We start from the raw sequence: 27,826 nt of genomic DNA on the forward strand, positions 1-27,826 counted from the left end.
CATGATGTGACTGCAAGGGCTGCCAAAATTTGGGAAAAACCCCACTAAGAATTTAAAGACACATAGAGCAGGGCCACAGTAACAAGTACGACATGTTCCCATTAGAAAGGAGAGGGTCTGCTATACAGTTATAGGGTATGCAGTGAGTCCAACGGCTGACCAAATTTAGGAAAAACCCCACTAAGAATTTAAAGACACATAGAGCAGGACCACAGTAATGACAAATTCCCTTTAGAAAGGAGAGAGTCTGCTATACAGTTATAGAGTATGCAGTGAGTCCAACGGCTGACCAATTTTAGGAAAAACCCCACTAAGAATTTAGAGACACATAGAGCAGGGCCACAGTAACAAGTATGACATGTTCCCATTAGAAAGGAGAGGGTCTGGCATACAGTTATAGGGTATGCAGTGAGTCTAACGGCTGACCAAATTTAGGAAAAACCCCACTAAGAATTTAAAGACACATAGAGCAGGGCCACAGTAAAGACAAATTCTCATTAGAAAGGAGAGAGTCTGCTATAAAGTTATAGGGTATACAGTGAGTCTAACGGCTGACCAAATTTAGGAAAAACCCCACTAAGAATTTAAAGACACACAGAGCAAGACCACAGTAACAAGTACGACATGTTCCCATTAGAAAGGAGAGGGTCTGCTATACAGTTATAGGGTATGCAGTGAGTCCAACGGTTTACCAAATTTAGGAAAAACCCCACTAAGAATTTAAAGACACATAGAGCAGGGCCACAGTAACGACAAATTCCCATTAGAAAGGAGAGAGTCTGCTATAAAGTTATAGGGTATGCAGTGAGTCTAACGGCTGACCAAATTTAGGAAAAACCCCACTAAAAATTTAAAGACACATAGAGCAGAGCCACAGTAACAAGTATGACATGTTCCCTTTAGAAAGGAGAGGGTCTGCTATACTGTTATAGGGTATGCAGTGAGTCCAACGGTTGACCAAATTTAAGAAGAACCCCACTAAGAATTTAAAGACACATAGAGGAGGGCCACAGTAACGACAAATTCTCATTAGGAAGGAGAGGGTCTCCCATAGTGTTGGCCTATGCAGTGAATGCAAGGGCTTCCTAAATTGGGAGGCACTCCAATGCCCCTTGGAAAAGACTTAGAGGGCCTCATAAAAAATGTTCCCATTAGAAAGGAGCGGGTCTCCTATACTTGGAATGCCCATGCACTGAGTGTATGGGCTGACAAACATTTACGGGTATCATAAACACCCTTTAAAAAAATTATGTGGGTGTTGCATCACGGACCACGGTCACCCTGGTGATATGGTGGTGGAGGATGAGGATAAGGAGAAGGAGGAGGACAAGAGCAAATAGCCAAAATCAGGAAGCGTATACCCATGTGTGGGTGTGAAGAGGTGCATGGGAATACACCTCCCAAAAAAAGACACTGGATGTTATGCTGCTATCATTCGGTGGTGTTGAGAAGTCTGGCCCAATCCAGCCCTTGTTCATTTTTATATGAGTCAGCCTGTCAGCATTTTCAGTTGACAGGAGGATGTGCTTATCAGTTGTAATTTCACCAGCTGCACTAAAAACCCGCTCTGATAAAATGCTAGCGGCAAGGCAGCCCAGGACCTCCAAGGTGTAGAGAGCCAGTTCATTCCTCGTATCAAGCTTGGATACCCAATAATTCAAAGGCACAGAGGAATCACAGAGGACGTTGGTACGGTCGGCAATGTACTCTCTCAGCATCTTCCCAAACTTTGCACTCCTTGTGAGAGTACCCCGCACCTCAAGGCCTGTGCAAAGGGAGGGTCTGAGAAAACTGTCCCAGAACTTTGACAGTGTTCCCCTGCCTCTGCTAGATTGCATTTGTGTCTCTCTCGCCTGTACTCCTTGGTTGTCCAACGAACTGTGACCTCTGCCGCCAGCGTTTTCAGATGGGAATTTTTTTAATAGTTCCGCAACAAGGGCCTTCTGGTACTGCCCCATCTTTGTAGACCTGTCCACCTCAGGAATAAGAGATATAAAGTTCTCCTTGTAGAATGGGTCTAGAAGTGTCACCAACCAGTAATGACAGTCACTCAAAATTTTGTGAACGCGAGGGTCATGGGAAAGGCAGTGTAACATAAACTCAGCAATGCGTGCCAGACTGCTAACAGGCAAGACTTCCGTGTCCTCACCAAGAGGATGACTGACCATGCTCACCTCCTCCTCCTCCTCTCTGTCCTCTGGCCATCCACGCTGAAAAGACGGTATGACAGTTGTGCAGGTAGTACCGTCTATAGCGCATGAAACTAGCTCCTGTTCTTCCTCCTCCTCCTCTTCCTCATTGTCACCCAATCCACATGGGGATGAGATGAGGCTGGGCTGTGTGTAATTACCCTGTATGGTTCCTTGCTCCATTTCATCATGCTCCACCTGCAATGCATCCTCTTTGATTGTGAGCAGAGAGCGTTTCAGAAGACAGAGAAGTGGGATGGTGACGCTAATTATGGCGTCATCGCCGCTCACCATCTTGGTGGAGTCCTCAAAGTTTTGGAGGATGGTACATATGTCTGACATCCATGTCCACTCCTGAGGTCTTATGTGTGGAGTCTGAACTGAATACCGATGGCCTTGTTGATGCTGGTACTCAACAACTGCCCTCTTCTGCTCACAAATCCTTCCCAACATCTGCAGTGTAGAGTTCCAATGTGCAGGGACATCACATAACAGTCTGTGAGCCGGAAGCTGCAAATGCCGCTGCAACACGGCAAGGGCGGCGGAAGCTGTAGGTGACTTTCTAAAATGGGCACACAGGCGGCGTACTTTAACAAGCAGATCTGGCAGCTCCGGGTACGATTTGAGAAACCGCTGAACCACGAGGTTAAGCACATGGGCCAGGCATGGTACGTGTGTGAGCTCGCCTCGCCTCAGAGCCACCACCAGGTTCCGGCCATTGTCACACACGACCATGCCTGGCTGTAGGTTCAGCGGTGTGAGCCACAGATCTGCCTACTCTTTCAGAGCTGTCCACAACTCTTCAGCATTGTGCGGTTTTTCACCTAAGCATATTAGCTTCAGCACAGCCTGTTGCCGCTTGGCCGAGGCAGTGCTGCAGTGCTTCCAGCTTGCGACTAATGTGGTCATTTCAGAGATGGAGGCTGAAGAGGATGAGGAGGCTGAAGAGGATGAGGTGCAGGAGCTGTAGACTGTGGGGGCAACCCTGATTGACCTAGGGCCGGCAATCCTCGGCGTCGGGAGGATGTGTTCCGTCCCAAGGTTCGGCTGGGTCCCAGCTTCCACTATGTTAACCCAGTGTGCCGTCAGCATCCCTGCCCACAAGCACTTGTCCACGTGTCCGTGGTTAGGTGGACTTTCCCGGTAACTGTGTTGTTGAGAGCACGGTTAATGTTTTGGGACATGTGCTTATGTAATGCGGGAACGGCACACCGGGAGAAATAGTGGTGGCTGGGGACTGAGTACCGAGGGACAGCCACCGCCATCAGGTTGCGGAATGCTTCTGTCTCCACGAGACTAAAAGGCAACATTTCGAGCTCAAGCAGTCGTGAAATGTGGGAATTTAGTACTGTGGCCTGTGGGGCATTGGTTGCATATTTGCGCTTGCGTTCCGAGGACTGAGGTATGGACAACTGAACGCTGTGTTGGGAAAAGGACGTGGACATGCTTTCTGATACTGCTACTTGTGAGTGTGCAACGACAGGTGCAGGGCAGAAGGCATCTACGCATGCACCGTGGACAGGGGATTGGCTTGCATGCACAACAGCGGAAGAAGCAATAGTGCCACCCGCAGACACTGTTCCTGGACCCTGGGGTTCGGCCCACAAAGTTAGGTGCTTTGCTGGTAGTTTTGCCACCCCTGCTGATGCTGACCTGGCAGGTAGTGCAAATGGCCTTTTTGGGGTTATTGGCAGAGTCTTTAAAAAACAACCAGACTCGGGAAGACCTAACAGTTGTACTGGCAACTTCCTTCGTGCTGGTGTTACAGGGAATGGTTGCCTGCCTTCTTTCTGCAGCCACCACACTACTTCTTCCTGCCTGTTGGGGTGCTCTGCCTCCCTCCCCCTGCTGTCCTCGCTCTGCATGTCCTCCTGCCAGGTTGGGTCAGTTACTATATCATCCATCACCTCGTCTTCCACTTCCGCACTCTGGTCCTCCTGACTTTCTGGCAATTGTGTCTCATTATCGTCCACCTCTTGTGACACTTTCCCACCGTCACCTTCATGTGACCGTGGCTGCTCAAATATTTGGGCATTGCTACATGCGATCTCCTCTTGACCTGCTTCAAGTGGACCAGGCGAGAGGCCCGAATCTATAAATGGGAAAGTGAACAGGTCTTCGGAGTGTCCAAGTGTGGGATCAGTTGTCTCTGGGCACTCGGCATGGTGGGAGGAAGGAGGTTCAGGGTGAGGAATATGCGGTTCAGACTCACAGCTACTGAGACTTGACCGTGTAGAAGACAAGGTGGTGGTGGTGGCTAAGTGACTGGAAGCATTATCTGCTATCCAACCAATAACCTTTTGACACTGCTCTGTGTTCAATAGTGGTGTTCTGCTGTCCCCTATTAATTGGGACAGGAAGGTAGAGCGAGAAGATGTGGGTGTTTGTTGTAGCAAAATTTCAGCTTGCCCACGGCCTCGGCTTCTGCATGCACCATCATCACCACCACGTCCAGTTCCCCGTCCCTTGCCACATGCCTTTCCCATTTTAAATGGAGGACAATATCTTCCACGCTCACAACAAATGATTGAATTTGGACCGAACTTATATGTGATCCGTGTGACGGACAAACCACAGTTTTAAATAGCTGACCTGTAGGTAAATATTTTGAACAGCAAACTGGTGTCAATTGCTTCACTGACACACAGAAACAAATTTTTAATGGAGGTCAGAAATGGCAGCATTTTCTGAAAACGCATATGTGATCTGTGTGACGGAGAAAACACAGTTTTAAGTACCTGGCCTGTAGGTAACTATTTTGAACAGCAAACCGGTGTCAAAAACTTTGCTGACACACCAAAATTTTTTTTTAATGGAGGCCAGAAATGGCAGTATTTTCTGAAAACGTATAAGTGATCTGTGTGACGGAGAAAACACAGTTTTAAATACCTGGCCAGTAGGTAACTATTCTGAACAGCAAACCGGTGTCAAAAACTTTGCTGACACACTGAAAACAAATTTAATGGAGGCCAGAAATGGCAGTATTTTCTGAAAACGTATATGTAATCCGTGTGACGGAGAAAACACAGTTTTAAATACCTGGCCTGTAGATAACTATTTTGAACAGCAGTCTGGTGTCAATTGCTTCACTGACACACTGAAACAAATTGTTAATGAAGGTCCGAAATGGCAGTATTTTCTGAAAACGTATATGTGATCCGTGTGATGGAGAAAACACAGTTTTAAATAGCTGGATTTTTAGCGCTGTAATATGGAAAGGACCTGGCTGTATTCTGCAGTGCCAACAAGCAAATGGCGCAGAAAAAAGGTGCTCTCTGGATTGCTTTTTAAGCAAGTAATGAGGATTAAGATCCAAAAAAAATTATTCCTGGCCCCTGAGACCTGGGCCTAGAAATATCAGTAATAACAGCAGCAGAAGACAGAACTGGAATGGGGCCTCTTGTGCTATATGCACTGCAGTCTGCTATATACACTGCATGCCTCCCTATATACACTGCCTGCCTGATATCTCTGCAGATGGATTAGTCCTCAGAAGGACTGTTTGTTGAGATGGATATGTGTCTCTAATATAGTTTCGTACACCTACACTAACTAGAAACAAGCATATCTCTCCCAAGCTCAGCAGCAGCTCTCCCTAAAGTGTCTGATTCCGGAGTGACTGTGATGAGCATGGCGGCGCCAGGTCTGATATAGACCTGATGACGCTGTGCGACCAGTCAATCATGTAATGCCACAACCAACATGGCTACAGTGAGTGGCAGGCAATCCCTGCATGTTCATTGGCTCACTAAGGAGCAGCAAACATGCAGGGAGGAGACCCAAGCTCCCGCCGAGCAACCCCGGAAATAGTCGGCGAGCTACGAGCATGTCGAGCAGTGAGATGCTCGGGCGAGCACCGAGCAGTGGCGAACATGCTCGCTCATCACTACTGATGATTGGTCTGCTAATCTGCCAGGGCAATGTGAAAGTACAGCCCCAGTGAGTCTGGAACAGGAGCTTACAGGGAGGCCATTGAAACCCATGGACTGGCCAGAGGAGGAACGGCATGGAGTTCGGACTTCACAAAGAGGGGGAGGTTGCCCAAGCCCCCATGTACGGCCCGTGTTGGGGTGAGGATGGCTTAACTGCCATAACTGTGGACGCATGGGACACTTTGCCAGGGAATGACGGGAACGTTCTAGTCCACATCATCCGCGTCCCCAACCTGTGAACACTGTGCTGCAATGGGGCTGGAATGCTGAGGGAGAGAGGATCCCACTACCCCGACCAGAAGAAGAAGAGGCATATGTGGTACAAGGAGAAGTATCCCGGACTAGATGGGAAACCTCAGAGTCTATTAACCAGCATCTGCAGCCGGTCTGGTTAGAGGTTGTGGAGGCTGTGGGGCTGCATGACTCCAGAGCCTCAGTCACATTGATAAAAGACCATTTAGTACCGGACCAATGTATTGTCCCCGGCCGTCATATGTCAGTCAATATAGCCGGAGGAGAATCTTTGAACATTCGGAGGGCCCGACTACATTTAGACTGGGGTCACGGTCATGGAATGTTGGATGTAGGAGTAGTGCGGCATCTCTCAATAGATGTGTTGCTGGGAAAAATTCTGGGAGCAGGATTTGTATGCCACTGGGTCAATGTCGTAATTGGAAGCCAAGGACCGGTTCACACTGCATCAGCCGATAGGGAAAGGAGCAATATCAACATGTCAGCGGTTAGTGATACACAAAATGCAATGACTGTCACAATGAAGGAATGTAATCTGGGGGAGGTAAATTACATCAGGGAGGAGGCCCAGGGAATTCTGGACACTGGATCTACCATGACCCTGGTCAGCACAGATACTGTCCCCCCAGAGCTCCCTTTACCAGTAAGCCAAGTGACCATCCCCCTAACTGGGTGTCAGCACTCTGGGGTTGGTCGTAATGGATACAAGTTTGGTTCTCATTAGGAATGTGGAGAGTTTCCAAGGACAAACCGGGGATCAGGGGGGGATATGGAGGACCCCGCAGAAGGGACAGACCCCTGATCCAGTGAACTAAATACAGAGTCCTCGTCTCAAGGCTTCCCCCATTGGGAAGTTGGCAGTATCTGAAAGACCATATGAGAGAAGCTGGAGATGTCTATTACACTGACTGCCCACTTACTATAGACTATGATACTTTTCCAGCACGGACCACCATTTTGTCAATATTATTATTGTGTTTTATTAGTAATTTACTTATGTTTTATATAGTTCTGCTAACTTGTCAGTATGTGCACTAAATTCACTTGTAAAATGTCCAGCATTCCACTAATCTGTATCTCAGGTTATCTGTATCTCAGGAGTATCTAACCATTGTTCCAACAGCCAATAATCTCATTATGTGTGTGTAGATTGTAGACACAGTAGAGCCGTCACCACAGAGGGTCTTACATGCAGTCTCAGAGGAAGGCTTCTAGGATATTCTTCATTGTTTTAGCTAACAGTGAATGTTTATGGGGGAGGGTGTGATCACTTCTGACCTGGGAGGGGACTGATCCCAGTGGAAGAAAGGAGAGACATGTTTTAGAAAAAGTTTTATGGAAGGATTGAAGGAAGAGGATGGAGACAGTGGACTTGGAAGGATGGATAAACATGTTACCATTATGGATTATGTCGGTTGGATATGTGTTCTTTCATCATTTATCTGCCATCTAGAGGATCATGGACTGTGGCTACAGACTCTAATGGCTGGAGATACGAAATCTGTAGGCCAACCAAAAGTTGGGAGACAGTGAGTATGGCCTTATACAAAGCCAGTGGTACTTCTGAACCCAGATTGGGAACTTGAGGACTGAGAGAACTGTATTTTGGCCATTTACCTGGAATTTAACTGTGATCAATAAAATATTGTTGCATCGTTAACCTGCCTAGGTGATTACTTACAACCCACAACCTCATATCTTTACACATACCCCCAGCCATTCAGCGCCGCCTCGCTCCATAAACTAGTATGGAGCTAGGCCACATCCTGTCTAGTGACGCGGATGGCCAGTGGGCGCGTTCGACTAGAAGGTGCAGCCTTACGCAATACAAGTGTATGAGAGCGAGGCCAGACCCACTGACTGGGGGTATGTATAACACATACATTCCCTCCGTTACCGGGTCTCATACCGACAAATCCCCGCAGTGCACAGTGTGTGTGCTGGGGGAATTCATAAGTCTGCAGTCACTCAGAGTGACTGCAGACTTATCACTTTTGATCGGACAACCCCTTTAAATAAAACGAATTGTGTAAAATTTAAAACTAGTTAAAATTTTCACTTGGAAATTCCAACTTAGCTCTTAGATCAAAATGTAATGTCTCCAGGCATGGGTCTTAGAGATTAAGTATTTTTAGCTTTTTTTTTTTGCACAATATGGTAATAATTTTTTAATGTCACCATTTTATCATGTATGTTTTTTATTTATTTAGATGATTTTCACTGTATAGTATAAATAATATGTTAAAGGGAGTTTGTTAGGACAGAGTGACTATTGAAACACAGTACAGGAACTCTGTGCATTATGGCATGGCCAAACATTTAAGTGCACCTTCACACCTACTTCCACCTCTATCTCCACACGTTTTTTCTTTGATTGACAGCTCTAGCTTTATATAGCCAGAGAAAGTCAGAGATACATTAGATGGAAAACAAGTACAGGGGGAAAATAAGTATTTGATACACTGACGCTTTTGCAAGTTTTTCCTCCTTCAAAGAATGGAGAGGTCTGTAATTTTTATCATATGTACACTTCAACTGAGAGAGACAGCATCTAAAAATAAAAAACAGAAAATCACATCGTATGATTTTAAAATAATTAGATACCATTTTATTGTATGAAATAAGTATTTGCTCACCTACCAACCAGCAAGAATTTTGGCTCTCAAAGACCTGTTAGTTTTTCTTTAAGAAGCTCTCCTACTCTGCACTCATTACCTGTATTAATTTCACCAGTTTGAACTAGTTACCTGTATAAAAGACACCTGTCCACACACTCAATCAATCAATCACACTCCAGCGTCTGCACCATGACCAAGACCAAAGAGCTGTCTAAGGACACCAGGGACATAATTGTAGCCCTGCACAAGGCTGGGATGAGATACAGGACAATAGGCCAGCATCTTGTTGAGAAGGCAACAACTGTTGGCGCAATTGTTAGAAAATGGAAGAAACACAAGATGACTATCAATCTTCCTCAGTCTGGGGCTCCATGCAAGATCTCGCCTCTTTGGGTAAGGATGATTGTGAGAAAGGTCAGGAGTTAGCCCAGCCCAGAACTATATGGGAGGATCTGGTCAATGTCCTGAAGAGAGCAGGGACCACAGTCTCAAACATTGCCATTAGTAACACACTACGTCGTCATGGATTAAAATACAACAGGGCACGCAAGGTTCCCTTCTGCATGCCAGTATATCTCCAGGCCCGTTTGAAGTTCGTCAATGACTATCTGGATGATCCAGAGGAAACATGGGAGAAGGTCATGTTGTCAGATGAGACCAAAAGAGAACTTTTTGGTATCAACTCAACTCGCCGTGTTTGGAGGAAGAAGAAGGATGGGTACAACCCCAAGAACACCGTCCCAAACATGAAGCATGGTGGGGGGATTTGGGGGTGCTTTTCTGCAAAGGGGACAGGACAACTGCACTGTATTGAGGGGTGGATGGATGGGGTCATGTATCGCGAGATTTTGGCCAACAACTTCCTTCCCTCAGTAAGAGGATTGGATGTGGTTGGGTCTTCCAGCATGACAATGACCCGAAAAACACAGCCAGGGCAACTAAGGAGTGGCTTCAAATATTAAGCTTTGTTTTTCTATTGTATCAAATACTTATTTTATGCAATAAAATGCTAATTAATTATGTAAAAATCATACGATGTGATTTTATGGATTTTTTTTTAAAGATTCTGTCTCTCACAGTTGAAGTGTACCTAACAATAAAAATTACAGACCTCTCCATTCTTTGTAGGTGGGAAAACTTGCAAAATTGGCAGTGTATCAAATACTTATTTTCCCCACTGCAGGTGGAAATGTGCAACTAAATGTCTGGCCACATCAAGGGTCCACCATGCATTCTTAGACTTATACCATTTTTTTTGTGTTGATGGAGCTTCTTGAGCTTTGTGGCTTGTAATTTTAATTAGTAACATTTTTTGGTGGATAGAATTTTAGATAATTTTTCAATCAAGTTTTTTGGAGGCGGAATGAACAGAGAGCCATAATAGCATTATTTTAATTTTTTACAGTGTTTCCCATGCATGTTTATTAAGGACTTAATTTTATAGCATCGGTTTTTCCTGTTTTATCTTTGCCAATAACGTGCAGTTTATTAATTTTTTTTTACAATTTTTTTGAGAATTCTATGGTTTTTCTAGATACTTAGATTGCTTCTGTAATACATTGTGGTGCTTCTTTATCGCTGTATATCATGTCTGGCAATGTAACACTGACAGGCAGCCTGTTAGGTCCTGTATAGGCAAAGACTAACAGGCTGCTTGGCAGAGGTGCCAAATGGGCTTACAGAGGGAACTTCCTGCCTAAAACCACTTAAGTGCCACAATCAGAATTGACAGCGGCTTCTGAGGAGTTAAGTGGCTGAAGTCAGAGTTATCTCTGAACCATGCTATTTGCAGGAGACTGCCAGCTGTATATCATAGCTGACATCCCCAGCCAATGACGCAATCATAGATTTTAAGCAGGGCCCTTCCCTGTGCCATAATTGTATGCCTGGTTTAGGAACTACGTGATCCTCACAAGTCACAACATACTATTTTAGCTCAGAAAAGATAAAAGATTATGAAATACATACACTTTGTTAGTTGTTTCCAAACATTTGACTGGCATTCCTGTTGCACTGAGGAGCCAAGGGCCCTCCAGTAACAATGACTCTAGGGGGCCTATTATTCAGCTACATGCAAATTTTACATTACCCTCATTCACAATTGTATCTATTTTTCTATATATATTATTATACTGGATAGTGTATTGAAAGATTATATGCTGATTTTATCTGTACATAGTGAATCAAGTGTATTGTGCCAACTACTGCTCATATAGAGCGGCCCAAGCTGTCACAGGGGCCCAACGGGGGATTCACCTGTTTGCCTGTGGGCCAGTCCGAGTCTGACTGGTATTGTATCTTCATGGATCAAAAAAGTAGTATCATCTGTGATATATTGCGAATGTGAATATACATTATGGAATAATGAAGTAGATGGATTTGCGTAGACCTAGGCACTGTACTGTTTGCAAATTATGGTCTCAAATATAAAAAAAAATCTCGTAAAATGACTGCATCACAAAATATTTTTATGTTTCCATCAGTATATTTATTAATAGTCAAATATATAGAGAGAAATATTTTTTTTCCTCATGTTTTCTATGTCATTTATTATCATTTTGGTCAATAGAAACAACTTGAGCTAAAAGAACATTATGTTTTAATAAGCATCTGGGTATGAATTGTAAAACTAAGCAATAATAAATAGAAGTTGCAGCTGCCAAGTAATAGAGAAAGAGAGGAAAGTGGAACAGCTGCCTCCTTAATCAAATTGTTTAGGAAGAGTATATGGATAGCTGGTATAGACAGATGGCAATGCCTGAGGGATGTGTCTAGCTGGATAAAAATATGATGATCTTGAGCTGCTAGTGTTGCTATCTTCAATTACGAAAGAGAAATAACACACTTATTTTATTTTATAACAGCATCATCATTTATATGGAGGTTTACTGTGTTAGGATTGTGAAAGACATCATGGGATGGCTGCTACATGTATCCCATATCAATAACATCAGTAGGTCAGCCATCCAGTGACAACAACATATCGGCCCAGAATAGGGAAACAGAACGGTACAACATGACCCCACCGATGTATTTCACTTCATCTGTTCTGTTCTTGTAATGTCAAGACAAAACCACTATCACACCTTATATCAGCATTCCCTCAGGATCTGTAATAGACATTCTTAAAGGGGGTGGCCACTTTGTTTTTATTTTACCAAATGTGTTGGGGACATGATTTTGTTACACTTACTAGTTCAGTCTTCTTCACAGACTATACAGATCGCCTCTCCAAAAAATGGCTCCTAATGTCATGTGACTAGACCTGTCCATCCACATCTTCGAATTCAAAAACAGTTCATATAAGAGAGCTGCTTTACAATTGGAGGATGCTGAAGGACAGGTCTGGTCACATGCTCCTCCATCAACTGCCATTTTGTGGACAGAAGATCTGTACATTATGTGAAGAAGGCTGCATTAATGAGTATAGGAAAGGAACCTGTAATACTTTTAGGTTACTAAGTGCCTCAAAATCATGTCCCACACATTTATTAAACTAAAGTAAAGTGGAAAACCCTTTTAAGGCCATACACAGCATGGAGAGAAACCATGCAACTTCTATAAGAGCCCAGCCTTAGTTGATGCTGTTTCCTTTGCTACAAAGTGATGGTAACCTGTATCAGGCAGGTGTCATACGACCATTTTTCTCTCATCCGAGAGAATCGGCCCGTTTGTACTAATCACACTTTGATCAGACTCTGATCAAAGTTTGATCAGATTGTGATCTGATTTTCTTGGAAGTGGAGATGGGTCCAATCCATAGACACAAATGGCCAAGTGCGATCCGATAAACAGATGGAATTTGTGCTTACTGTGATTTTTTTCTCAGACCAACTCGGTCGAAGGAAAAAATCAGACATGTGCACAGTGCCATAGATTACTTGGGGACGAGTGATATCATCAAAAAGGATAGTGTGGCGCCCCTGAGGGTTCAGTCGCCACAGAGGTACTGCACCTCACCCAGAGGTGTGGTGTCTCCTTCTCTCAGGTAAAGAGGGAGTGCTGCCCGGAACCCCAACACTACACTGCTCCAGGACGGCTGGAAGGGCAAGATGCAATGTGTTTCCTGCTGAGCCCTGTCCCTGGCTGGAGTGGGGGGAACCCAAAGGTAGGGGGAACCAGTAGTGGGTGTGGGTGGAGGAAGCAGTTTAGGGGCGCACCATGGTAGTAGGTATAAAAAGGGAAGTCATCTTAGGTGGCAGGGGAGAGATCAGTCAGATCAGTGAGTGAAGTCAGTCTGGGAGCAGAGTCTCTTTAGGAGATCTGCTCCACAAGTAGGGCCTAGTCCTAGAGGCCCAGGAGGGGAGCAGAGGAGTAGGCTCCGTTCTATTAAAGGAATCCCAGGGGGTACGGCGAGTGCAGGACGGCACCCGTATGCCCCCAATCTGTCAGAAGACAGAGGGATCGTAGGCCGCAAGAAGGGGACCGGTTCCTAGACCAGCCGTGTTACTCCAGGTCTCGGCTGGAAAAAACGGAGGCTTCTGGCTTACATAGTCCAGTTGCCAAAGCCTCATTCTAATCTCCGTGAGGGTCAAGCAGGTCCGGGAACTCCAGTTAGACAGGAGGGAATTCAGAGCACCCGAGCGGGACTGAGAGTGGGGAAGCGCAGGGCAGGAGGGAGAAGACCCAGCGTGAAGACGGTCTAGAGAGAGGAACACAAGAAAGAGGGGTTTCGTCAGGTGCTCCTAAATTGCCTGAGGAAGAGCTGAACCCCCAGTCTGGTGACCGCAGCGCGACGTGGGAGGCTGTAAGCTGGACAGTACAACCTGAGGGACTTAACTGTGAGTAAAGACTCGGCTGACTGCACCGCACTGCCTCCGTCCATTATTTTAGCTGCGCCATCTTCCCCCTGCACTACAACGCCCAGCCCAACCAACTCCTACACTGCCCTGGAGCTAGCTCTTCCTGTGGAGAGCCACACCATGCCTGCTGCAGTAACATCAGCTTCAGAGGACTGCTCCGCAGCGGCGGCTCCCTTTGGCCGCATTCCACAGGTGGCGTCACGAACTATTCCAAAACCTAAAACCCCTTTTCTTTTTGTTGACCGCCCTGGGCCATGGACCGGGCCAGCCACCGTGATATCCCCCACCAGCATCCACCGGCCCGGCTGCCAAGTACCCCATGGCTCTGGGGGCGAGTCATCTCTGGCGTCACGAACAGGATACGTGACCGGCCCGTTATCAGCGGGTATTGTGTGCCTAAAGAACTGTTTTTCTACACTGAATCTGGCGCCCGCCCCAGAAGAACGGGCGCCATTATGTACGTGATCATGAGTACCCCATGGTGAGTCAATAGCACTCATCTGATTTTTACAGTCGTGTGCAGGAGCCCTTAGACTGCATTATTAGCAAATAAGAGGCAATTGGGCCAAGAGTCTTGGAAAGGAGAACAAAAGGGAAACAAATGCCAGGACTTTCTGTCCTGGTTGGTAAACATCGGCACCATAAAGGGTCCCCATTGTGATATTTTCTATAGTGTCCCCTTTCTCTTCTTTGTATTGCATTGGTCTTGATATTTACATATCTAATTACCTATTTTAAACCTTTGTTAGTTTATATCAATTTGTAAAGCATCTAATGCCAAATGTATAATCTACACCACATGAATGTATAAACTATAGTTGGAAATAAAAAACATAAAACTGACCTTTTTAGGATGTCAGGCACATTAAAGAAACATTTTATTCTGTCAAGGAAATCAATAAACTAAATTCTGCATCAAACCTCGTCCAACCTTCTAACTCAAGGCCAAATAGCAATAATGTAGGTGTCTTATTTTAGTTCATTGGTATAAAGTAATCTGTCACATAATACGTATTTTGCCACACCTCTGCAGCCCTTCTAATAACCCCAAACTCCCATGTGCTGTGCCCAAGTTTACGATACGGCACGATACAACCACTGATTAGTAAACGTTTACCGATCGACAGTGGTTTACATACCTGTTTACACAGGCAGACCAAAGAAAACAATGCGCCCTGAGCGATCTGTAATAGATCGTTCAGTGATCATAGGCAGCCATGGTTCTTGTCGGTGAGAGACCTGTTTACACAGAATGATGAGTAGCTGAGAATAATTATTTTTATGTCATAATTTCACCTGATGACCAAGCGTTTTTTGACGTTCATCGCGTGATCGGCAGCCTGTTTACACTGCAAGATAATCATGAAATGAGCTTTCTTAAAAGCTATTAGGCTATATTACTTTCTCTACATCAACCTTAAGATTAGGAAGGTGCCATTTTTGTGTCACAGGGCTCCTTTGGTTATTGTTATAGTATCCTGAGTGTGAGATCAGTAGGCAAATTGATTTATTGATGTGAGACTTTGATGAGCAAAGTGACTGATAAGTCTTTTGTGTCGTGCTTTCCTGAGTAAGGTTTAGATAGGCAATACATTGACAACACTTACAAATTCTTTCTCTCGCTTATGCTTTTCCTCAGCTTCTTTCATCAGCTCTTGGGCCTGCTCTAGCCTGGCATCCACTAACTTCTGTTGGAGCTCTCTCTGTTTAAATATTTGATCCAGATGCTAAAAAAATATAAAAAACATGTTATAATATGATTATCATTCAGTAATTTTCATTTCGTTTTTCTAGAATATTATTCATTGAAAATGTTCAAAACAAACTTTTACAAAATATCAAAAATTATAGGATTCCAGACCAGTCTACTCATGTATTCTGAAACACTGACCATTTATAAGAACTGTGAGACTGCCAGTCTGAATATAATCTGGAAATACTGGGCTGTACATGTAGCTGCAAACTAGACTTATGTCAAAACTCACATAATATTTTAGAATGCATAAAAGTATTAAGATCCCAGGCATAAATCTTTGCAGCAGTGATCCTATTACAAGACAGGGGACCATTTTGGGTCAGTTTCATTTACAACCTTGGGGTTTTCCATCCACTTTCTTAATCTCTACATTTAGGAGGCCTGTGACTGAAATATGCTGCCCTGCCTGTCCTTCCCTCCTCCCATCCATCACAGATTCAATACTGTGCATTGAATGATACATTGCTACCTGTCAATCACTGATGAGAGAGCAGGAGGAGCAGAGATCTCTCCTCAAGAATAAGAGATAGAAAAGACAGCACACATAGGGCTTTATCTGTATAATAGTAAATACCTGGTCCCACAATCAGTCTGACTCACCTTCTGAGGTTGTGTGAGTCACAACCAACTGTGAAGCACCTGTCAAATGGCTGCTGCAGGAGACCCCGCTGATCAGTAAACAATGAGAGGAGATAGGAAGCCGGGTTGATCCTCCACGCTGGTCCAGAGGCACACAAGGGTTAATGATAAACCAAAAATTTTCTTTATTACTTGGCCTACGCGTTTCGTGGCTACACTGCTACACTGTAGCCACGAAACGCGTAGGCCAAGTAATAAAGAAAATTTTTGGTTTATCATTAACCCTTGTGTGCCTCTGGACCAGAGCGGAGGATCAGCCTGGCTTCTTATCTCCTCTTATCCTCAAGAATAACTGACTCCATGGTATTCTTTGATCACTTCTTTTCATCAAGATGTAGAGTATATTTTAAACTGTTTTAGGTAATAGAAAGCAGCTGCTCCGTTAATATGCAATGACCTATTCTAAGTGATTGCCATTAATGTGTATTCCTAGAAAATCCCTTTAAGTCTGAAGTATTGAGTCTAAAATATTTGGATTTACAGTCATATTACATTTTCAAATGTAAAACGCTGAAACATTGACACATCTGTAAAATTGTGTTTTGTAGCAACACTTAGTAGAAAAACAACTAAAAATTATTTTCCAGCAATATCCAATGTTGATGCTAATCCATCAAAATCTCTTTGGATTTATAGTCATGGTCAGCCAGTTATTTGATATGCTATCAACACTACAGGCTCACAAATCCTAGATTATTTCCATATGGAAGGAATATTTCTAAAATGCAATAAATAAAAGTAATGTCTAGCGAACGACATCCATAGGGTAATATACATAAACAATTATTTAACAATCTTGTAATATATCAATAGCGGACTGTGTTAGGCGAGCCAGTTACATTCAGTTAATATTCTTCATATGGAAGTCATTTATTTCTATTACACAACTCGCAGTGTTTGGCATAATTGTATAGTGCACCTGTTGTGATCATAAATCCGGCTATATCAATATAAAACTCCATGTGGATCATAAAGCTTTTTATTGTCTCCCTTTACAGGTTTGCTTGTTTTTAAGGAAGATTGACAGCTTAGGGCAGCTGTTCCACCTTACCTCTTCTCTGACTTCATATTGGCCAACAATGCTCTTGAGTTTCTCTGCCAGCTCGGCATTTTCCTGGCACAGCTTAGTGTTTCTCTCACTTTGCTGCTCTATCTGACTCTGGATTTCAGCCAGGGTTATCTGGAAATGGTTAGTGATTTCTTTCCGTTTCTCTTCATCTTCTCGAACTCGTTGAATGGTCTCCTCCTAAAATCAACATTTAGAAACGATGTTACTTTGGGAATCTAATTGGATATCATTGTATGTTACTGAATATTTACATTTGGACATTAAATTGTAGTTTTCACCCTTATACACCAATTTATTTGCTTGTAAATATGCATCTACAACTTGTACTTAAAGAAATGCTTGCTGTCTATAGCTGTACTTGAGTATTTATACTATCAGGCTGGTTATTTGTGTTCGGATGTGACAACTGTTTTTTTGCAACTGAGTTGCACCATGTATCAAAGAACCAAATATGTCTTAGGCTATGTGCACACTGTGCGTTTTTGATGCATTTTCGCTGCGTTTTTTCCGTGAGGAAATGCACCAAAAATGCTAGGTAATCTGTGTAACAGCTAATGCAATGACAAACCTGAAGTGCTGTGCACATGATCAGGAGTTTCCCTGTGAGGATTGTCATTGCGTTTAAATCTGCAGGATGTCAATTCTTTGTGTGTTTCTGCAGCATTTTTCACCCATAGACTTGAATTGAGTAAGTCAAATCCACAGCAAAAATGCAGGTATAAAAATATTGGCGGATTTGCTGCAGATGTTTGCGCGTATTTGACTGTCTCAATTCAAGTCAATGAGTCAAAAACGCTGCAAAAACGCACAAAGAATGGTATCCGGGCCAAAGAAAAAGACTAATAACAGCGGGAGCAGGCGTGGCTGAGGGGAGAAGTAGTCTCCTTAGTCAGCGTCTGTGCGCTATGTTTAAAAGAAAAAAAGTAAAAGTCACCTTTCATTCTCACCTGTCCACCATCCTCCCGATGTCCCACGGTGATCTGATCATCCGGCAGCCGGTGGTACACTTGCTGCGCTGCTGGGACTGAGTTCACCTGAGTTCATCAGCTGAAGATCAGCTAACGAGCTCCCGGACCTCACTTACGGTGTTGGTGCTGCGTGGGAATTTTCCCACACAACACTGATGCAGCAGTAAAGGTGAACTCAGCCCCAGCAGCGCAGCAATGTATTGCCGGGAGCTATTACACTCTTGTCAGTGTATACAGTCCTGTCTTCTACAGCAGTCACATCAGTGATTACTGGTGTGGCTGCTGTAGAAGTGACCCGGACACTGGGATTACGTCATGAGAGCAGACAGCTGAGGGATATGGTTGTTTTTTATTTAATTTTTTTTTTTACAGGAGACGAGGGCTTCGGGGACTGGGCTTTAGGTGAGTATATGGTGTTTTTTATTTTTAAATAAATTATTAAAACCGTGTGGAATTTTATTTAAATAAAAGACTTTATCCTGGCCGTGCCTTTATTGAAAAAGTATCAAAAACCTTACTATGGGGTTAGTAATGGGGGCGTCTTGCTATTAATATCAGCCCGCAGCTGTCTGTTTAACCTTTTCTGGTTAGATTTGACAGGGGGTCCCTATGTCAATTTTTTTCTGGGGTCCCCTGAATTCCTCCTGCATATGCCAAAAAGTACTTCTGGAATATGGTGCGGTCAGGTCCGATGGGCATTTTTTTTATTGATGTTTCTTCTATGTGCAGAATCACAGTCCTCCTGGCTTGATTGACGTGGATGACATGACATGGGATTGTGGGGAACTTGTTATTGTAGTCTGGCTGGAGTCGAAGAGAAAGGTGGCTTATGATCTGTATCTCACACAAGGCAAAGGAACAGAATTCGGGTCATAAGGGAAGCTAAACAAAGGTCGGTTAGGCTCCCTGAGATAACAGTGTGGAGTATTGTCGGTCAGGAAGATAAGGACTGGAAGGAATCCTGTCATAGAGATCATCTCCCTCATCAAACGCTCCCTACTCCATCTCCATGCAGGATAAAGAATGCTGTATACAATTGAGTCCTTGTGAAGGAAAAGCCTGTGGTTGTGTATTAAAACTGTGCAGTACTGTGCTACAGGATAATCGACTGTGTACTATTGTGCTGTAAAGGAGATTTTACTGTTATTACTGGAGCCTGTTGCTCAAAGAGCATTTACATTCCACTGGCTGTGCCTCATTAAATGTTACTGTTCTACCGTTTATGAGGACTCTTTCAAATGTGTCTGGTCAGCAACTGAATCTGTCCTGTGCCTGAGAGAAGCTGCAGCCTATGGTCGCCCAGAATAACGGTTCCCCCAGGATGCCAACGAATTCATGTAACTGGTCTCACCCGTATCTGAACTTAGGCGGCGTGCGTGTAACATGTAGAAGGCATCATCCACATCAATCAAGCCACGAGGACGGCGATTCTGCACTTAGCGGAGGCACCAAGAAAAGAAAAAAGACGCCCATCAGACCGGACTGTGCCTCAAGCCAAAGTATATAAGGTATTTTTTGGTATATCGAAGAAGAGTTCAAGGCTTAGATCCAGGTCGATGGACTGTACTAGTAGAGAAGATAAAGGTAGTGGCTTTAGTTCATAATTTGAAATCCTGGTGCCAGGTTCACTCTAAGGCCACGGCCCCACTATCAGTATTTAGTCAGTATTCAGTCAGTATTTTTTCTCAGGAGTGGGAGCCAAAACCACGTGAGTAACAATCAGAGAAAAGGTATAATAGAAACAAGTGCACCAATTCTGTATTTATCACCCACGCCTGGTTTTGTCTCCCATTCCTGAGAAAAAATACTGACCGAATACTGACCAAATACTGATAGTGGGGTAGTGGCCTTAAGCTCTGTAATGACAGTTGCAAATACGAGAAATCCCACAAAGCTAACTGAATTGTCTTGAATGTATGTGATGCGCCCCCTGGGCCGTGGGGTACTCGGTGCCGGGCCGGTCATTGCTAGGGGAGATGTCACAGTGGCGGTGACCCGGTCCGTGACCCAGGGCGGTCAATCAAAAGGAGTTATTTACAGGGGATTTATAGTTTTTATATACAGTTCATGACGCCACCTGTGGTATGCGGCTAAAAGGAGCCGCCGCTGCGGAGCAGGTCCTCTGGAGCTGGAGTGAATGCAGCAGAGTTGGTTTAGCTCTCCACAGGTAGAGCTTAGCTCCAGGGCAGTGTAGATGTTGCTGTTATGGAAGTAGCACTCGTGGTGCCGTGTAGTGCAGGGGGTGATGGCGCAGCAGTAATAATTGAGAGACAGTGGGGTGCAGTCTTCAGAGTTTACTCACAGTTGTTAAGCTCCTCAGGTTTCACTTTCTGGATTACTGCCTCCCATGTCACGCTGCGTTCACCAGGCAGGGGTTCAGCAAACTCCCAGGTGTTTCAAGAGTGCCTGACAGGACCCCGTTCTATATGCCCTTCTCAGCCGTCTTCCTGCGCTGGCCCTCACCCTTCTTGCCCTGCACCTCACCAAACAATGTCCCAAGCGGGTATCCTCGGATCTTTCTGGGCAATCTGAAGTTCCCTGGATCCTATGTGGTTAACTTTTTGGTGACTTGAGTGCGGATGTGGCAACTGCACCCTGAAAGTACAGAAGCCTCCGGTTCCTAGTTGAACTTTGTAATTCTCACTAGTTAGGGGCCGGTCCCCTCTGCGGCTCGATCCCTCCACCGCCTGGCAGATTCGGGCGTGCAGGTGGCCTCCAGCACTGCCCATACCCCTGGGATCCTTCCAGCACTGCCCGTACCCCTGGGATCCCTTCTTCGCTCCTGGAGCCATCCTCCTGCTCCACTCTCTCTCTCTTCAGTCTTGGGCCTCTCTGGCTAGGCCCTCCTCCTGAGCAGAGCTCCTACAGAGCTCCTGCTCCCAACTCTTCCTCTCACTCAACTGACTGAACTCTCAAGATGGCTTCACTCTTTTTATATCACTTCTTACTGAGCTCCCTTGATTTATTTCCTCCACCCACACCCACTACATGGTTCCCCCTACTTTGGTTCCCCCCACTCCAGCCAGGGACAGGGCTCAGCAGGGAAGCGACACATCTTACCCCTCCTGCTGGTCTGGAGTAGTGTAGTGTTGGATGCAGGTATTAGGGTCCCGGGCAGCACTCTATCCTTACCTGAAAATGAGATACCACACCTCTGGGTGAGATGCAGTACACCTCTGTGGCGACTGAACCCGCAGGGGCGCCACATATGCTTGTCAAAGAGAATAACTGCAAGCTAGATAAGTACAAGTTCATGCAGCCTGCTTGCTTGCACATGTTTTATATTTGTTTGGGCCAAAGCAGCAATCAGATCCTATACAGATGTAAGTGATAGGAAATTTATATTTTTCTTCCCATCTTTCCACTGTGGTCTACAAATGTTTATTACAAGTTACAACCTCACTATGTAAAATCAAATCTAACTGATATAAGTAAAGGTTTTTATTGTATAGTATTATAGACTATATTGATACCATGTAAATAATGGAGAATAAAAACAAAAAGAAGAGAGAAAAAAGACAAATGCACTTGTCAAATGAAGACAGTGGCCTTCAGTGTATTTACCGATAAAGGAATCAATTTTACTTTCCACAAACTTTATGGCCCCAAGTTACAATATATTCAATGTTCAATGGCCTTTCCTGGGCCATTATAATGTAAAATCATATTTAACCTACAATGTACTTAGTGTGGTTTCTTGAGCTGCAAAAGGTATTTGTTTAACCGTTCACTAGTCTAGAATATCAAGGAAACAGCAATTAACCCCTTTTCTGTAGACTTCACAAATACAGCCAGACACAAACATGAGTGTAAGAATATTCGTCTCCAATGCCCTAAACCACCATGAAAGGAAAGCTATTATTAAAGCACCACTCCAGCCTTTTTTTTATTCCAGCACTGGAGTGGTCACTAATGTAAATTCCCTGCCCTTAGTAATATACTTACCAGCCGCTGTCTTCTTCTGTTCGTTCTGATTGTCTCCTGCAGGTTGTGACCTGCCGGATCTCTCCAGTGTTTGCTGGGCGAGCCGGATATCACAACTCAATGTAAGTCTATGAGAGCCAGAACGAGGCGAGAACGAGGCTCTCATAGACTTACACCGAGAGCTTGTGACTATTACCTCTGACTTTCGGTCAGTCAGAAGCTGCAGTCACTAGATGGCGGCGCGGGACCGGAGCAGCGTTGGGAATAGTTGAAGACAGCGGCTAGTAATTATATTACTAGGGGTAGGGAACATGGATTAGTGATATCACTCCAGCGCTGAAATAAAAAAAAAAACACTGAAGTGGTGCTTTAACTTCTTGACTACCTCCTACCACTAGGAAAGCAGGTGCTACCTCCTTCACTACTATAGACTACTAAGAAAGCAGGCATTAAAGGAGTTGTCACATCTTCTATCTTCAAGTTCTCACAGCTCTCCTGCCTCTTGCCTTCCTGTTTGCTAGGGGACAGCACCTCCTGATGACTGACAGTTCAGATCAGAGGCATGGCTATGCCACTCCCTCGAAATGTGCACTTTCCCATGCTGCAAGCATATATAGCTTTGCCTCTGCACTACTGGAGAAGGCAGGGCCACTGAATCAGAATGGATACAATTCCTAGCCTAGGTGTCCAGACACCTATGATAAACTGCATAGATGGCCAGTAACCTAAGCAACAAGAGTATTCTAATCTTGAGAATAGAAAGAATTTTTAATTTAGGGTAAATTACAAAGTTGCTTGTTTGTACAAGTACTTTGCAATTTTAAACATTTAAGAAGATGAGACAAACCCATTAACCTATCTACAACCCTAAACCACTAAGGACGCAGGCATTAACCTCACCACTGCACTAAACGTGGTTAGCACGGTAGCTCAGTGGTTAGCACTGCAGCCTTGCAGCGCTGGGGTCCTGGGTTAAAATCCCACCAAAGACAATATCTGTGAGGAGTTTGTATGTTCTCCCCATGTTTGTGTGGATTTCCTCCCACACTCCAAAGACATACTGATAGGGAATTTAGATTGTGAGCCCCAATGGGGACAATGCATGATAAGGAAGCAGACTTTAACCTCACCACTAGACTAAACCACTGAGGAAGCAGCCATTAAAGGGAACCTGTCATTAAATGCCCAAACTATGTGCAGCATGAGTCAGAGCATGGTTGTGCAATTGCAGCCAGGTATCTTTTGACAAGTTTTCTTTAACCTTATGACTATCTTAAATAAGTAGGCATTAATCTTACCTTTACTCTAAAGCAGGGATCTCAAACTCAGCCGGTTAAATGGGACACACATAGAAATAAATCTGAATTTGAAAGGCAACATTTTTTGCAGAAGATAACGTTTTCAGAGATATTATTTTTCTATGACTTTTTGAAAATAATTTTATTCATTGTTGGCATGTTTTGGCAAGGAGCGAGATTCCTTGACTGATAAAGCCTATGCACTAAATGCAAGGGCAAAAATACATGTATATATATGCATATACAGTACAGACCAAAAGTTTGGACACACCTTCTCATTTAAAGATTTTTCTGTATTTTCATGACTATGAAAATTGCACATTCACACTGAAGGCATCAAAACTATGAATTAACACATGTGGAATTATATACTTAACAAAAAAGTGTGAAACAACTGAAAATATGTCTTATATTCTAGGTTCTTCAAAGTAGCCACCTTTTGCTTTGATGACTGCTTTGCACACTCTTGGCATTCTCTTGATGAGCTTCAAGAGGTAGTCACCGGAAATGGTTTTCACTTCACAGGTGTGCCCTGTCAGGTTTAATAAGTGGGATTTCTTGCCTTATAAATGGGGTTGGGACCATCAGTTGTGTTGTGCAGAAGTCAGGTGGATACACAGCTGATAGTCCTATTCAATAGACTGTTAGAATTTTTATTATGGCAAGAAAAAAGCAGCTAAGTAAAGAAAAACGAGTGGCCATCATTACTTTAAGAAATGAAGGTCAGTCAGTCTGAAAAATTAGGCAAACTTTGAAAGTGTCCCCAAGTGCAGTTGCAAAAACCATCAAGCGCTACAAAGAAACTGGCTCACATGAGGACCGCCCCAGGAAAGGAAGACCAATAGTCACCTCTGCTTCTGAGGATAAGTTTATCTGAGTCACCAGCCTCAGAAATTGCAGGTTAACAGCAGCTCAGATTAGAGACCAGGTCAATGCCACACAGAGTTCTAGCAGCAGACAAATCTCTTCAACAACTGTTAAGAGGAGACTTTGTGCAGCAGGCCTTCATGGTAAAATAGCTGCTAGGAAACCACTGCTAAGGACAGGCAACAAGCAGAAGAGACTTGTTTGGGCTAAAGAACACAAGGAATGGACATTAGACCAGTGGAAATCTGTGTTTTGGTCTGATGAGTCCAAATTTGAGATCTTTGGTTCCAACCACAGTGTCTTTGTGCGACGCAGAAAAGGTGAACGGATGGACTCTACATGCCTGGTTCCCACCGTGAAGCATGGAGGAGGAGTTGTGATGGTGTGTGGGTGCTTTGCTCGTGACACTGTTGGGGATTTATTCAAAATTGAAGGCATACTGAACCAGCATGGCTACCACAGCATCTTACAGCGGCATGCTATTCCATCCGGTTTGCTTTTAGTTGGACCATCATTTATTTTTCAACAGGACAATGACCCCAAACACACCTCTAGACTGTGTAAGGGCTATTTGACCAAGAAGGAGAGTGATGGTGTGCTACGCCAGATGACCTGGCCTCCACAGTCACCAGACCTGAACCCAATCGAGATGGTTTGGGGTGAGCTGGACTGCAGAGTGAAGGCAAAAGGGCCAACAAGTGCTAAGCATCTCTGGGAACTCCTTCAAGATTGTTGGAAGAATGCCATGAGTGTGCAAAGCAGTCATCAAAGGAAAAGGTGGCTACTTTGAGAAACCTAGAATATATGACATATTTTCAGTTGTTTCACACTTTTTTGTTAAGTATATAATTCTACATGTGTTAATTCATAGTTTTGATGCCTTCAGTGTGAATGTAGTCATGAAAATACAGAAAAATCTTTAAATGAGAAGGTGTGTCCAAACTTTTGGTCTGTACTATATATATATATATATATATATATATATACACATATATATATATATATGTATATATATATATATATATACTGCTCAAAAAAATAAAGGGAACACTTAAACAACAGAATATAACTCCAAGTGAATCAAACTGTTCACTTAGGAAGCAACACTGATCGACAATCAATTTCACATGCTGTTGTGCAAATGGAATAGACAATAGATGGAAATTATTGGCAATTATCAAGACACAATCAATAAAGGAGTGGTTTTGCAGGTGGGGACCACAGACCACATCTCAGTAACAATGCTTTCTGGCTGATGTTTTGGTCACTTTTGAATGTTGGTTGTGCTTTCACACTCGTGGTAGCATAAGACAGACTTTACAACCCACAGAAGTTGCTCAGGTAGTGCAGCTCATCCAGGATGGCACATCAATGCGAGCTGTGGAAAGAAGGTTTGCTGTGTCTGTCAGTGTAGTGTCCAGAGTCTGGAGGCGCTACCAGGAGACAGGCCAGTACACCAGGAGACGTGGAGGGGGCCATAGGAGGGCAACAACCCAGCAGCAGGGCTGCTACCTCCGCCTTTGTGCAAGGAGGAACAGGAGGAGCACTGCCAGAGCCCTGCAACATGACCTCCAGCAGGCCACAAATGTGCATGTGTCTGCGCAAACGGTTAGAAACTGACTCCATGAGGGTGGTATGAGGGCCCAACCTCCACAGATGGGGGTTGTGCTCACAGCCCAACACCGTGCAGGACGCTTGGCATTTGCCACAGAACACCAGGAATGGCAAAGTCGCCACTGGCTCCCTGTGCTCTTCACAGATGAAAGCAAGTTCACACTGAGCACATGTGACAGACGTGACAGAGTCTGGAGACATCGTGGAGAGTGATCTGCTGCCTGCAACATCCTTCAGCATGACCGGTTTGGCAGATGGACAATAATGGTGTGGTGCGGCATTTCTTTGGAGGGCCGCACAGCCCTCCATGTGCTTGCCAGAGGTAGCCTGACTGCCATTAGGTACCGAGATGAGATCCTCAGACCCCTTGTGAGACCATATGCTGGTGCGGTAGGCCCTGGGTTCCTCCTAATGCAGGACAATGCCAGACCTCATGTGGCTGGAGTGTGTCAGCAGTTCCTGCAAGATGAAGGCATTGAAGCTATGGACTGTTCCGCCCGTTCCCCAGACCTGAATCTGATTGAGCACATCTGGGACATCATGTCTCGCTCCATCCACCAACGTCACATTGCACCACAGACTGTTCAGGAGTTGGCGGATGCTTTAGTCCAGGTCTGGGAGGAGCTCCCGCAACCTGATCAGGAGCATGCCCAGGCATTGTAGGGAGGTCATACAGGCACGTGGAGGCCACACACAATACTGAGCCTCATTTTGACTTGTTTTAAGGACATTACATCAACGTTGGATCAGCCTGTAGTGTGTTTTTCCACTTTAATTTTGGGGGTGACTTCAAATCCAGGCCTTCATTGGTTAATAAATTTAATTTCCATTGATGATTTTTGTGTGATTTTGTTGTCAGCACATTCAACTTTGTACAGAACAAAGTATTCAATGAGAATATTTCATTCATTCAGATATATATAAGAGAATTGTAGAGGTTGGCCTCATACACAGACAGTAAAAATTATGAAGGAGGGCATTATATCCACTCTTGAAAAATTAAGAGCGAGAGTCGCATGATGACCCTTTATAAATTATGAGCAAGGGCCGCCTGTTTATCCTCTAAAAATTATGACCCTCTAAAAATTATGAGCGAGGGCCGCCTGATGACCCTCTAAAAATATGGAGCGAGGGACGCATGATGACCCCCTAAAAATTTGAAGTGAGGGTTGCATGATAACCCTCAAAACATTAGAAGTGAAAGCCGCATGATGACCCTCTAAAAATTTGGAACGAGGGCCGCATGATGACCTTCTAAACTTCTAAAAATTTGGAGAGATGTTCCAATGCTGTCATCCGATGGAGTTGAGACCACTGGGCCAATCCAGGCATTGTTCATTTTGATAAAAGTCAGCCTGTCAGCATTTTCAGTCGACAGGTGGATACACCTATAAGTTATTATGCCTCCAGAGGCACTAAAAGCCCGCTCTGACAAAATGCTAGCGGCAGGGCAGGCCAAGCCAGCGTCTACAAGGCGTACAGGGACAGTTCATGCCACGTGTCCAGCTTGGATACCCAATGGTTGTATGGCACAGAGGAATTACGGAGGATGCTGATATGGTTGGCTAGGTACTACTTCACCATCTTCCAAAACTTTTCCCTCCTGGTCAGACTACCCCACGGATCAGGACCTGGGCTCTGGGAGGGTCTGATGCAGGGTTCTCCAACCTGTGGCTCGTGGGCCCATGGTGTGTGGCTCACGGCTGCCTGCCAGTTTGGTGCATGAGCACCAGGCCTAGCAAACTACTTCGAAGAGCAGGTCTCCAGATGGTGAATTTTGAGTAGCTCTGCACAAAAGAGCAGATATGAATGTGCATATTCTGGCCTTGGGTGTGTGGAGATAATTTAAGTATGGTAAGCTGGAGACTGGATGATGCTAATTGTCAGAGGAGATGCTG

General features: G+C 44.5%; 1 protein-coding gene across 2 annotated transcripts in view; it reads right to left on the reverse strand.

The window, feature by feature from the left end:
- The window catches only part of TXLNB (taxilin beta), a 253,712-nt gene that overhangs the window by 59,584 nt on the left and 166,302 nt on the right, over window positions 1-27,826 (reverse strand). For both annotated transcript variants that reach the window (XR_012318029.1, XM_073671347.1), the window contains exons 5-6: window positions 17,240-17,434; window positions 15,401-15,520 (exon numbers count right to left, since the gene is read on the reverse strand). Coding sequence is in view for 1 of the 2 variants with exons in the window: in XM_073671347.1 (XP_073527448.1) it covers window positions 15,401-15,520; window positions 17,240-17,434 (315 nt within the window). In the remaining variant the exon portion in view is untranslated. The remainder of the gene's footprint in view (window positions 1-15,400; window positions 15,521-17,239; window positions 17,435-27,826) is intronic.

Source organism: Phyllobates terribilis, unplaced genomic scaffold (assembly GCF_046119375.1).
Source record: "Phyllobates terribilis strain yellow unplaced genomic scaffold, ASM4611937v1 Scaffold_3__8_contigs__length_932513732, whole genome shotgun sequence".
In the NCBI taxonomy this organism is placed as follows: domain Eukaryota; kingdom Metazoa; phylum Chordata; class Amphibia; order Anura; family Dendrobatidae; genus Phyllobates; species Phyllobates terribilis.